This window comes from Salmo salar, chromosome ssa06 (assembly GCF_905237065.1).
Source record: "Salmo salar chromosome ssa06, Ssal_v3.1, whole genome shotgun sequence".
NCBI classification, from domain to species: Eukaryota; Metazoa; Chordata; class Actinopteri; order Salmoniformes; family Salmonidae; genus Salmo; species Salmo salar.
In genome coordinates this window covers 12247475-12262500 of record NC_059447.1, presented here as the reverse complement: position 1 = coordinate 12262500, position 15026 = coordinate 12247475, and the positions used below count along the sequence as shown (strand labels likewise).

Here is a 15026-nt window from a genome sequence, read left to right as displayed (position 1 = left end):
GTTAGCATCCTCAAAGCAGATCCTGTCAGAGCGGCAGAGAGAGGAAGGTGGTTGTTCTGCTGCTGTGTTGGGGATGGACATTTAGCACCACTTCACTATTCAAATATCCATATAGTCCCCCCCCACATTTTTTTTATCTTGACTCTCTTGACCAATCAGAATGACGCAAATGCTCATAGCAGAGGTAAACAATGGACAGCCTGCTTTTCTCCAGCAGTTCCCTCATCCATCCATCCATCCATCCATCTATCCCCCCAATATAGACTTTTAGCTGCAGGTGTTTGACTTTAGCCTTGTGCTATTGCCAACACCATTGCTGTCATTGGTAAGTCAAACATGACAATTCATAAGGAGTTGCCAAGAGACCAGAAACATATTGGCACTCAGGCTACTTTGGCATGGTTGTCCAGTGTCAAACCCAGGCTACTTTGGCGTGGATGTCCAGTGTCAAACTCAGCCTACTTTGGCGTGGTTGTCCAGTGTCAAACCCAGGCTACTTTGGCGTGGTTGTCCAGTGTCAAACCCAGGCTACTTTGGCATGGTTGTCCAGTGTCAAATCCACAGAAGTCAATAGAACAGTGTTATGTGGTCACATCCCCCTCTGTGGTTCCCCTCCTTGTCATTCACCAGTGTTAGCAGAGGTTTGCATTAATAGAGGTGTGTGCATTAGCGTGCGACCACTAGCCACATCCCACCACTGCACCACCAAAGCCTTCTTTATGTCATCCTTCTTTCACTGTGACCACTCTGTGGGACGGACAGACAGACTCAGTTCTGTGGTTGGGTGTTAAGTGTTTAGAGAAAAGAGAAGAGAAGAGAGTGTTAAGTGTTTAGTGAACGGTATGGCCTTTTCTCATTTCTAGTCTTTTCGTCCGTTCGCTCTTCTCTGTCATGTCTCCTCATCCTGTCTTTCTTTCTTTCTTTCTTTCTTTCTTTCTTTCTTTCTTTCTTTCTTTCTTTCTTTCTTTCTTTCTTTCTTTCTTTCTTTCTTTCTTTCTTTCTTTCTTTCTTGTCTTTCATGCTCTGCTCCTGAGATAGACAGGTGGTGTTGTGAATGAGAAGCAAAAGGGTGCTATCTCTTAATCAGTCTTACAAATCAGAGCAGAGGGGTTTTTCTGTCGCAGCGAAGCGTTGTCTTGCATGATTCCCCTTGTTCTCTTCACCTCTTCCCACCCCCTCCCCTCTCTTCTCTCCTCTAGATAGGTTTGTTCTGTGCTGTAGTTCATTAGGTAAATAATGGATGGCTCAGTAGTTGAGAACAGAGCAGTATTGCCAGCCACTCTCTCCCTGTACAAACACAGTCTCTGAAGATGGATTGGCAGCGTGGTACTCTGTCGCTGCTGGAGGTGTTTAGAGTGTAAAGAGACACTACTGGTGTTAAGAAGGGACAGAGGGGATGTGTTCTGTTTGCATCTAGCAGGCAGGGTTGGAAGGGAGTGTTGTACAACTGTCTGTTTCTGCTTGTGGCTCATATTCAGATCTGTTGTTTTGTGAAAATAAGCAGTTTAGAGCCAAATCTCAAGACAGTAGGAAGAAAGTTGAGGCATGATAGGGGCAGGAGGAGGAAGGGGACCCAGAGTGGAGATGGAGGAAGAGGCCAGCGTTCCATTTCCTCCTAGCATCCGTCACGTACTTTCTCTCTGTGACCCACACATGCATACAAATTCTTTCTTCTCTCTCTCTCTCTGTCTGTGTCTCTCTCTCTCTCTCTCTCTCGCTCTGCCCCCCCCCCCACTCACTCCCCCTCTCTCTTTCTCTCTGTCACATACACACTAACCCCAGTGTCTTCTCTCCCCTCCCACCAGGAGTTTGAGAACACAGAGGGAGAGGAGTACCAGGCTGACCTGGCCTCGTCTCAGAATGGACCTGAAGTCTACATCCTCCCCCTCACTGAGGTCTCCATGCCCGTCTCCAAACAGCCCGGACGATCCAGTAAGATCCTAGTCTATCTATGACCCATCACCTATGACCTTTGAACTTTCACCTCTATATATCACCTATGACCCATATGGTCTCTCCTTTCCTCTCTCCTCTCCTCTTCTCTCGAGTAATTAAACATCAAGTCTAGCCCTGGGTTAATCAGTCAAATTGCCACTCAAAGACTACTCAAATGAGTGTTACTAGAGTTGTCTCAGGTCCACACTCCAGGCTGTACTAATCCAAATGGCACCCTATTCCCTACACAGTGCACAACATTGGACCACGGGACTTGTAGTGCGTTATGATGCCATTTGGAATGCATACGTTGACCCAGCAGGGCCATCATCATACCCCATCATCAGAACATCATCATACCCCATCAGCAGAACATCATCAGAACATCATCATACCCCATCATCAGAACATCATCATACCCCATCATCAGAACATCATCATACCCCATCATCAGAACATCATCATACCCCATCATCAGAACACCATCATACCCCATCATCAGAACATCATCATACCCCATAATCATACCCCAGTATCAGAACATCATCATACCCCATCATCAGAACATCATCATACCCCATCAGCAGAACATCATCAGTATCAGAACATCATCATACCCCATCATCAAAATCATACCCCAGTATCAGAACATCATCATACCCCATCATCAGAACATCATCATACCCCATCATCAGAACACCATCAGAATATTATCAGAACATCATCATACCCCATCATCAGAACATCATCATACCCCAGTATCAGAACATCATCATACCCCATCATCAGAACATCATCATACCCCATCATCAGAACATCATCATACCCCATCATCAGAACATCATCATACCCCATCATCATACCCCAGTATCAGAACATCATCATACCCCATCATCAGAACATCATCATACCCCATCATCAGAACACCATCATACCCTATCATCAGAACACCATCAGAATATTATCAGAACATCATCATACCCCATCATCAGAACATCATCATACCCCATCATCAGAACATCATCATACACCATCATCAGAACACCATCATACCCCATCATCAGAACATCATCAGAACATCATCATACCCCATCATCAGAACACCATCAGAATATTATCAGAACATCATCATACCCCATCATCAGAACATCATCATACCCCATCATCAGAACATCATCATACCCCATCATCAGAACATCATCATACCCCATCATCAGAACACCATCAGAATATTATCAGAACATCATCATACCCCATCATCAGAACATCATCATACCCCATCATCAGAACACCATCAGAATATTATCAGAACATCATCATACCCCATCATCAGAACATCATCATACCCCATCATCAGAACATGATCATACCCCATCATCAGAACACCATCAGAATATTATCAGAACATCGTCATACCCCATCATCAGAACATCATCATACCCCATCATCAGAACATCATCATACACCATCATCAGAACACCATCATACCCCATCATCAGAATACCATCAGAATATTATCAGAACATCATCATACCCCATCATCAGAACATCATCATACCCCATCATCAGAACACCATCAGAATATTATCAGAACATCATCATACCCCATCATCAGAACATCATCATACCCCATCATCAGAACACCATCAGAATATTATCAGAACATCATCATACCCCATCATCAGAACATCATCATACCCCATCATCAGAACATCATCATACCCCATCATCAGAACACCATCAGAATATTATCAGAACATCATCATACCCCATCATCAGAACATCATCATACCCCATCATCATACCCCAGTATCAGAACATCATCATACCCCATCATCAGAACATCATCATACCCCATCATCAGAACACCATCATACCCTATCATCAGAACACCATCAGAATATTATCAGAACATCATCATACCCCATCATCAGAACATCATCATACCCCATCATCAGAACATCATCATACACCATCATCAGAACACCATCATACCCCATCATCAGAACATCATCAGAACATCATCATACCCCATCATCAGAACACCATCAGAATATTATCAGAACATCATCATACCCCATCATCAGAACATCATCATACCCCATCATCAGAACATCCTCATACACCATCATCAGAACACCATCATACCCCATCATCAGAATACCATCAGAATATTATCAGAACATCATCATACCCCATCATCAGAACATCATCATACCCCATCATCAGAACACCATCAGAATATTATCAGAACATCATCATACCCCATCATCAGAACATCATCATACCCCATCATCAGAACATCATCATACCCCATCATCAGAACATCATCATACCCCATCATCAGAACACCATCAGAATATTATCAGAACATCATCATACCCCATCATCAGAACATCATCATACCCCATCATCAGAACATCATCATACCCCATCATCAGAACACCATCAGAATATTATCAGAACATCGTCATACCCCATCATCAGAACATCATCATACCCCATCATCAGAACATCATCATACCCCATCATCAGAACACCATCATACCCCATCATCAGAACATCATCATACCCCATCATCAGAACATCATCATACCCCATCACAATACCCCAGTATCAGAACATCATCATACCCCATCATCAGAACATCATCATACCCCATCATCAGAACACCATCATACCCTATCATCAGAACACCATCAGAATATTATCAGAACATCATCATACCCCATCATCAGAACATCATCATACCCCATCATCAGAACATCATCATACACCATCATCAGAACACCATCATACCCCATCATCAGAACATCATCAGAACATCATCATACCCCATCATCAGAACACCATCAGAATATTATCAGAACATCATCATACCCCATCATCAGAACATCATCATACCCCATCATCAGAACATCATCATACACCATCATCAGAACACCATCATACCCCATCATCAGAACACCATCAGAATATTATCAGAACATCATCATACCCCATCCTCAGAACATCATCATACCCCATCATCAGAACGCCATCAGAATATTATCAGAACATCATCATACCCCATCATCAGAACATCATCATACCCCATCATCAGAACACCATCAGAATATTATCAGAACATCATCATACCCCATCATCAGAACATCATCATACCCCATATCACAGAACATCATCATACCCCATCATCAGAACATCATCATACCCCATCATCAGAACACCATCATACCCCATCATCAGAACACCATCAGAATATTATCAGAACATCATCATACCCCATCATCAGAACATCATCATACCCCATCATCAGAACATCATCATACCCCATCATCAGAACACCATCAGAATATTATCAGAACATCATCATACCCCATCATCAGAACATCATCATATCCCATCATCAGAACATCATCATACACCATCATCAGAACACCATCATACCCCATCATCAGAACACCATCAGAATATTATCAGAACATCATCATACCCCATCATCAGAACATCATCATACCCCATCATCAGAACACCATCAGAATATTATCAGAACATCATCATACCCCATCATCAGAACACCATCAGAATATTATCAGAACATCATCATACCCCATCATCAGAACATCATCATACCCCATCATCAGAACATCATCATACCCCATCATCAGAACATCATCATACCCCATCATCAGAACACCATCATACCCCATCATCAGAACACCATCAGAATATTATCAGAACATCATCATACCCCATCATCAGAACATCATCATACCCCATCATCAGAACATCATCATACCCCATCATCAGAACATCATCATACACCATCATCAGAACACCATCATACCCCATCATCAGAACACCATCATACCCCATCATCAGAACATCATCATACACCATCATCAGAATATCATCATACACCATCATCAGAACACCATCATACCCCATCATCAGAACACCATCATACCCCATAATCATACCCCATCATCAGAACCATCATCAGAACACCATCATACACCATCATCATACCCCATCATCAGAACACCATCATACCCCATCATCAGAACATCATCATACACCATCATCAGAATATCATCATACACCATCATCAGAACACCATCATACCCCATCATCAGAACACCATCATACCCCATAATCATACCCCATCATCAGAACACCATCATACCCCATCATCATACCCCATCATCAGAACATCATCATACCCCATCATCAGAACATCATCAGAACATCATCATACCCCATCATCAGAACATCATCATACCCCATCATCAGAACACCATCATACCCCATCATCAGAACACCATCATACCCCATCATCAGAACATCATCATACCCCATCATCAGAACACCATCATACCCCATCATCAGAACACCATCATACCCCATCATCAGAACATCATCATACCCCATCATCAGAACATCATCATACCCCATCATCAGAACACCATCATACCCCATCATCAGAACATCATCATACCCCATCATCATACCCAATCATCAGAACATCATCATACCCCATCATCAGAACATCAGTGGTCCCGTGTGGCTCAGTTGGTAGAGCATGGTGTTTGCAACGCCAGGGTTGTGGGTTCGATTCCCACGGGGGACCAGTACGGGGAAAAAAAATGTATGAAATGTATTCACTACTGTAAGTCGCTCTGGATAAGAGCGTCTGCTAAATGACTAAAATGTTTTAAAAAAAATCAGAACATCATAGAACATTATCATACTCTAACATCATAGAACATCATCATAGAACATTATCAGAACATCATCATACCCCATCATCAGAACATTATCATACTCCATCATCAGAACATTATCATACTCCATCATCAGAACATTGGCCTGCACACTGGGTTGTTAATTTGAGAGATGATGAGAATTTCCTGACAAACAGGGACAGAGCACAGACATGCTCTCTTTTCCACTCTTCCTCCATCTCCCTTCCTCTTCCTCTCACTCTAACATCTGTCTGTTGCGTAATGCAGAATGAGGCTGGCCTGCTGCAGTGCTCCGTGGCAGTTTATGTAGTGTGTGTGTGTGTGTGTGTGTGTGTGTGTGTGTGTGAGAGGAATGCAAGAAAGCTGGAGCACATTGGGGAGGAAGAAAGCCAACCCTCACTCTCTCTTATTCTCTGGGCTGTCAGCTGTTTGCTGTACTTCATGGTGTGTGTGTGTGCGTGTGTGTGTGTGTGTTTCTGTGTGTGTGTGTTCGTTGTGCTCTGAATCCCAGGATGTGAGCGTGAGCAGGGATTGGACAAGCCAGCGTCAGGCTAGCAGCCAATTGCCTCCCTCCCTCCTGTCCTCCATAGCTACGGTCGTATGATTGGTTCAGGTGTTGCAGGGTGAGGAGTAGAGAGTGGGGAAGAGAAGAGAGAAGGAGAGGAGACGGGGAGAGGGAGAGAGAGTGGGGGAGACAGGAGAGGAGAAAGGAGGGGTGGGAGGGGGGAGAGAGTGGAGGAGAGAGGAGATAACAGAGGAAAAAGGAGGGGTGGAAGAGGGGGAGAGAGTGGGGTAGAGAGGAGAGAACAGAGGACAGAGGAGAAAGGAGGGGTGGGAGAGGGGAGAAAGTATGGGAGAGAGAAGAGAACAGGGGACTGAGGAGAAAGGAGGGGTGGGAGAGGGGGAGAGAGTGGGGGAGACAGGAGAGAACAGAGGAAAAAGGAGGGGTGGAAGAGGGGGAGAGAGTGGGGTAGAGAGGAGAGAACAGAGGACAGAGGAGAAAGGAGGGGTGGGAGAGGGGAGAAAGTATGGGAGAGAGAAGAGAACAGGGGACTGAGGAGAAAGGAGGGGTGGGAGAGGGGGAGAGAGTGGGGGAGACAGGAGAGAACAGAGGAAAAAGGAGGGGTGGAAGAGGGGGAGAGAGTGGGGTAGAGAGGAGAGAACAGAGGACAGAGGAGAAAGGAGGGGTGGGAGAGGGGGGACAGAGGAGAGGACAGAGGAGAAAGGAGGGGTGGGAATTGTTTAAAAAAAGAGGGGGATTGATTTTGGTGATTCAATTGAAACAACTGTTGAAAAAAGGAGAGAGGAGAGGATGAGAAGAGAGGAGGAGAGGAGGAGGGGAGATTTATGAGGGATTCGCTCTGGTCTGGATGCATCGTTTTCCTGTTCATCTATCCTCCTCCTCTTCCTCTCCATCCTCTGTTTCTCTGTGGTCCTGAATCCCAGTGTTATTGACTCTGTGCTGCTGTCTTTTAAACTCTGCAGTCAGAAACAGAAAGTCACCCACACATACATACACATTATTTATACTTAATTCTCTCTCTCTGTCTCGCTCTCTCTGTCTCTCTCTTTCACTCGCTCTCTCTCTTTCTCTCTCTCTCTCTCTCTTTCTCTCACTCACTCTCTCTCTCGCTCTCTCTTTCTCTCTCTGTCTCTGTCTCTCTCTTTCTCTCTCTCTGTCTCTCTCTTTCTCTTGCTCTCTCTTTCTCTCTCTCTCTGTCTCTCTCTTTCTCTCTCTCTCTGTCTCTCTCTTTCTCTCTCTCTCTCTTTCTCTCTTTCTCCCTTTCTTTCTTTCTCTCTCTCTCTCTTTCTCTCTGTCTTGCTCTCTCTTTCTCTCTGTCTCTCTCTTTCTCTCTTTCTCTCTTTCTCTCTTTCTCTCTCTCAATTCAATTCAAGGGGCTTTATTGTCATGGGAAACATATGTTAATGTTGCCAAAGCAAGTGAGGTAGATAATATACAAAAGTGAAATAAACAATAAAAATGAACAGTAAACATTACACATACAGAAGTTCCAAAAGAATAAAGACATTACAAATGTCATATTATGTATATATACAGTGTTGTAATGATGTGCAAATAGTTAAAATACAAAAGGGAAAATAAATAAACATAAATATGGGTTGTGTTTACAATGGTGTTTGTTCTTCACTGGTTGACCTTTTCTTGTGGCAACAGGTCACAAATGTTGCTGCTGTGATGGTACACTGTGGTCATTCACCCAGTAGATATGGGAGTTTATCAAAATCGGGTTTGTTTTGAAATTCTTTGTGGATCTGTGTAATCTGAGGGAAGTATGTGTCTCTAATATGCCCATACATTGGGCAGGAGGTTAGGAAGTGCAGCTCAGTTTCCACCTAATTTTGTGGGCAGTGTGCACATAGCCTGTCTTCTCTTGAGAGCCAGGTCTGCCTACGGCGGCCTTTCTCAATAGCAAGGCTATGCTCACTGAGTCTGTACAGTACATAGTCAAAATTTAGGTCACTCACAGTGGTCAGGTATTCTGCCACTGTTTACTCTCTGTTTAGGGTCAAACAGCATTCTAGTTTGCTCTGTTTTTTTGTTAATACTTTCCAATGTGTCAAGTAATTATCTTTTTGTTTTCTCATGATTTGGTTGGGTCTAATTGTGTTGCTGTCCTGGGGCTCTGTGGGGTCTGTTTGTGTTTGTGAACAGAGACCCAGGACCAGCTTGCTTAGGGGGCTCTTCTCCAGGTTTATTTCTCTGTAGGTGATGGCTTTGTAATGGAATGTTTGGGAATTGCTTCCTTTTAGGTGGTTGTAGAATTTAACGTCTCTTTTCTGCAGAATTTTGCAGAATTCTGCATGCAGAGTCTCAATTTGGTGTTTGTTCCATTTTGTGAATTCTTGGTTGGTGAGCGGACCCCAGATCTCACAACCATAAAGGGCAATGGGTTCTATAACTGATTTCAGTATTTTTTGCCAGATCCTAATTGGTATGTCGAATTATATGTTCCTTTTGATGGCATAGAAGGCCCTTCTTGCCTTGTCTCTCAGATCGTTCTCACAGCTTTGTGGAAGTTACCTGTGGCGCTGATGTTTAGGCCAAGGTATGTATAGTTTTTTGTGTGACCTAGGGCAACGGTGTCTAGATGGAATTTGTATTTGTGGTCCTGGCGACTGGACCTTTTTTGGAACACCATTATTTTTGTTTTACTGAGATTCACTGTCAGGGCCCAAGTCTGGCAGAATCTGTGCAGAATATCTAGGTGCTGCTGTAGACCCTCCTTGGTTGGTGACAGAAGCACCAGATCATCAGCAAACAGAAGACATTTGACTTCAGATTCTAGTAGGGTGAGGCAGGGTGCTGTCGACTGTTCTAGTGCCCTCGCCAATTCGTTGATATATATGTTGAAGAGGGTGGGGCTTAAGCTGCATCCCTGTCTCACCCCACGGCCTTGAGGGAAGAAATGTGTGTGTTTTTTGCCAGTTTTAACCGCACACTTGTTGTTTGTGTACATGGATTTTATAATGTTGTATGTTATTCCCCCAACACCACTTTCCATCAATTTGTATAGCAGACCCTCATGCCAAATTGAGTCTAATGCTTTTTTTTAAATCAACAAAGCATGACAAGACTTTGCCTTTGTTTTGTTTTGCTTTGTTTGTTTGTTTGTCCCTCCCTCCCTCCCTCCCTCCCTCCCTCCCTCCCTCCCTCCCTCCCTCCCTCCCTCCCTCCCTCTCGTCATGCACATAGCATGGAGAAGTAGAAGGCCTAGTCTCATAAGCTGAAGTGAATTGACAGTAGAAGTAATGACGTCTGTATGGAATACATCTGCTTCCCAAATGGCACCCTATTCCCTACATTGTGCACTACTTCTGACCAGAGCACTATGGTCCCTGGTCTAAAGTAAAATCACATTTTATTGGCCACATACACATATTTAGTAGATGTTATTGTGGGTGTAGTGAAATGCTTGTGTAGTGCACTATATAGCGAACAGGGTGCCATTTGGGACGTATACTGTTTATCAAGGTCAAGCCAGCTATAAGTCTGACAGGATCATCCTTATTCTATAGCACATTCATCAGGCATTTCAAAAGAACCTCAACCACACTTATTTACTACTATTTACTCCTGTCCTCACACACTGTCACACATAGCTCCTGTCCTCACACACATAGCTCCTGTCTTCACACACTGTCACACATAGCTCCTGTCCTCAAACACATAGCTCCTGTCCTCACACACATAGCTCCTGTCCTCACACACACAGCCCCTGTCCTCACACACATAGCTCCTGTCTTCACACACTGTCACACATAGCTCCTGTCCTCACACACACAGCTCCTGTCCTCACACACATAGCTCCTGTCTTCACACACTGTCACACATAGCTCCTGTCCTCACACACACAGCTCCTGTCCTCACACACATAGCTCCTGTCCTCACACACATAGCTCCTGTCCTCACACACTGTCACACATAGCTCCTGTCCTCACACACATAGCTCCTGTCCTCACACACATAGCTCCTGTCTTCACACACATAGCTCCTGTCTTCACACACTGTCACACATAGCTCCTGTCCTCACACACTGTCACACATAGCTCCTGTCCTCACACACATAGTTCCTGTCTTCACACACTGTCACACATAGCTCCTGTCCTCAAACACATAGCTCCTGTCCTCACACACATAGCTCCTGTCCTCACACACATAGCTCCTGTCCTCACACACACAGCCCCTGTCCTCACACACATAGCTCCTGTCTTCACACACTGTTACACATAGCTCCTGTCCTCACACACACAGCTCCTGTCCTCACACACATAGCTCCTGTCCTCACACACATAGCTCCTGTCCTCACACACATAGCTCCTGTCTTCACACACTGTTACACATAGCTCCTGTCCTCACACACTGTTACACATAGCTCCTGTCCTCACACACTGTCACACATAGCTCCTGTCCTCACACACTGTCACACACAGCTCCTGTCCTCACACACTGTCAAACATGGCTCCTGTCCTCACACACTGTCACACATAGCTCCTGTCCTCACACACTGTCAAACATGGCTCCTGTCCTCACACACTGTTACACATAGCTCCTGTCCTCACACACTGTCACACACAGCTCCTGTCCTCACACACTGTCACACACAGCTCCTGTCCTCACACACTGTTACACACAGCTCCTGTCCTCACACACTGTTACACATGGCTCCTGTCCTCACACACTGTCACACACAGCTCCTGTCCTCACACACTGTTACACACAGCTCCTGTCCTCACACACTGTTACACATGGCTCCTGTCCTCACACACTGTCAAACATGGCTCCTGTCCTCACACACTGTTACACATAGCTCCTGTCCTCACACACTGTCAAACATGGCTCCTGTCCTCACACACTGTCACACGTCACCACACCACACCAATACACATGTCACCACACCAAGAGACATGTCACCACACTACACCAAGAGACATGTCACCACACCAAGAGACATGTCACCACACCAATAGACATGTCACCACACCAAGAGACATGTCACCACACCAAGAGACATGTCACCACACCAAGAGACATGTCACCACACTACACCAATAGACATGTCACCACACCAATAGACATGTCACCACACCAAGAGACATGTCACCACACCAAGAGACATGTCACCACACTACACCAAGAGACATGTCACTACACCAAGAGACATGTCACCACACTACACCAATAGACATGTCACCACACCAATAGACATGTCACCACACCAAGAGACATGTCACCACACCAAGAGACATGTCACCACACCAATAGACAAGTCACCACACCAAGAGACATGTCACCACACCAAGAGACATGTCACCACACTACACCAAGAGACATGTCACCACACCAAGAGACATGTCACCACACCAAGAGACATGTCACCACACCACACCAATAGACATGTCACCACACCAAGAGACATGTCACCACACCAAGAGACAAGTCACCACACCAATAGACATGTCACCACACCAAGAGACATGTCACCACACCAAGAGACATGTCACCACACCAAGAGACAAGTCACCACACTACACCAATAGACATGTCACCACACCAAGAGACATGTCACCACACAAATAGACATGTCACCACACTACACCAATAGACATGTCACCACACTACACCAATAGACATGTCACCACACCAAGAGACATGTCACCACACCAAGAGACATGTCACCACACCAAGAGACATGTCACCACACCAGGAGACAGATCACCACACCAGGAGACAGATCACCACACCAGGAGACAGATCACCACACCAAGAGACAGATCACCACACCACACCAGGAGACAGATCACCACACCACACCAGGAGACAGATCACCACACCACACCAGGAGACAGATCACCACACCACACCAGGAGACAGATCACCACACCACACCAGGAAACAGATCACCACACCAGGAAACAGATCACCACACCAGGAAACAGATCACCACACCAGGAGACAGATCACCACACCAGGAGACAAATCACCACACCAGGAGACAGATCACCACACCACACCAGGAGACAGATCACCACACCAGGAAACAGATCACCACACCAGGAAACAGATCACCACACCAGGAGACAGATCACCACACCAGGAGACAGATCACCACTCCAAGAGACAGATCACCACTCCAAGAGACAGATCACCACTCCAAGAGACCAAGAGACAGATCACCACACCAAGAGACACCACACCAAGAGACAGATCACAACTCCAAGAGACAGATCACAACTCCAAGAGACAGATCACAACACCAAGAGACAGATCACCACACTAGGAGACAGATCACCACATCAGGAAACAGATCACAACACCAAGAGACAGATCACCACTCCAAGAGACAGATCACCACTCCAAGAGACAGATCACCACTCCAAGAGACAGATCACCACTCCAAGAGATAGTCAACTAGCTATGCCACCTACACACTATGGAAATATATTTTATGGCTTGATTCCATGATTGCTCAGTTTTGCATTTCTGTCCTGTAGAGAATTGCCTCAACTCAATAGTCTTTTTAAAAGAGGCAGAGACTGTCACACACACATACTGTAACATGTATACACACACACACACACACACACACACACACACACACACACACACACACACACACACACACACACACACACACACACACACACACACACACACACACACACACACACACACACACACACACACATACACATATATAATAGCATACAGGAAGCAAAAAGCACACAGACTTTTACATATGTGCATTATTTCACATTCCCATAGCTTTGTAATACAGCAGTAATTCAGTCTGTGTGGGTGAATATCATTTAGCCCAACAGTGTGTACGTTACTGTGTGTGTGTATCATCCCACCAGCTCACAGCCACAATGCCTGCCTCTTACCTCAGGCTTCACTGCCAGGGAATGCCATGAGTGGGAAGACAGAACATACACACACACACATTCCTCTAGTGGGATGAACTGACACGCACGAACACACACACACACACACACACACACACACACACAGAGAGACACACACGCATGTACACACACACACGCACGCACGGACACACGCACATTCCTAGTGGGATGGAATGATATAAAGGAACAGTTATTTAGAAAAGAAAGGAGAGAAGAACCTCTGGAGGGAGAGAGAGGGAGAGAGAGAGAGAGAGAGAGAGGAGTGGTGGGGAGGGGATCAGGGGTTGGGTGTGTGTGTGTGTGTGTGTGTGTGTGTGTGTGTGTGTGTGTGTGTGTGTGTGTGTGTGTGTGTGTGCGTGCTGTTATCACCGTGACAACCCCTGCCCAGCAGCAGTGCTAGGGTCCAGAGAATGCCCAGTGAATGGGTCCTGTGTCTGCTGAGTTGGTAGGCTGGTACCAAGCACTGGGGACCAACCAACAGACAAAGGTTGTGATTTAGCCTTTAGGCCAGTGGATAGTGATGGTGATGGGGGAGTAGGAGGCTGTGAACGGCTGGGCTGTCACTGTGGCACTCCTGGAACGCTGGGGCAGAGGACTGGCATTATGGTTTACAATACAGGGAGGGGACTGAGTCAGAGAGAGGGAGGGAGGGAGGGGATGGGGGGGAGATGGAGAAAGAGAGGGAGAGAATACAGGGAGTGGTCTGTCAGAGAGCGAGAGGGGGGGGTAGAGAGAGAGGCAGAGGGTGGTAGTGGTATGGGTTATAAGACAGGGATGTGTCTGTGTGTAATAGTAAGGGGGAAGAGAGAGGAAGGGGATAGAGAGAGAGAGGCAGAGGGTGGTAGTGGTATGGGTTATAAGACAGGGATGTGTCTGTGTCAGGGGCGAAAATCTGATATCCACTTTGGTGGGGACAATTAC

The 15026-nt window shown here is 45.6% G+C and overlaps 1 protein-coding gene across 2 annotated transcripts in view; it reads left to right on the top strand.

Moving 5' to 3' along the window:
- LOC106594314 (serine/threonine-protein kinase LMTK1) overlaps positions 1-15026 on the top strand; it is a 74890-nt gene that overhangs the window by 30884 nt on the left and 28980 nt on the right. For both annotated transcript variants that reach the window (XM_045719733.1, XM_045719732.1), the window contains one exon: positions 1806-1932. In XM_045719733.1, coding sequence (XP_045575689.1) covers positions 1806-1932 — 127 coding nt within the window. The remainder of the gene's footprint in view (positions 1-1805; positions 1933-15026) is intronic.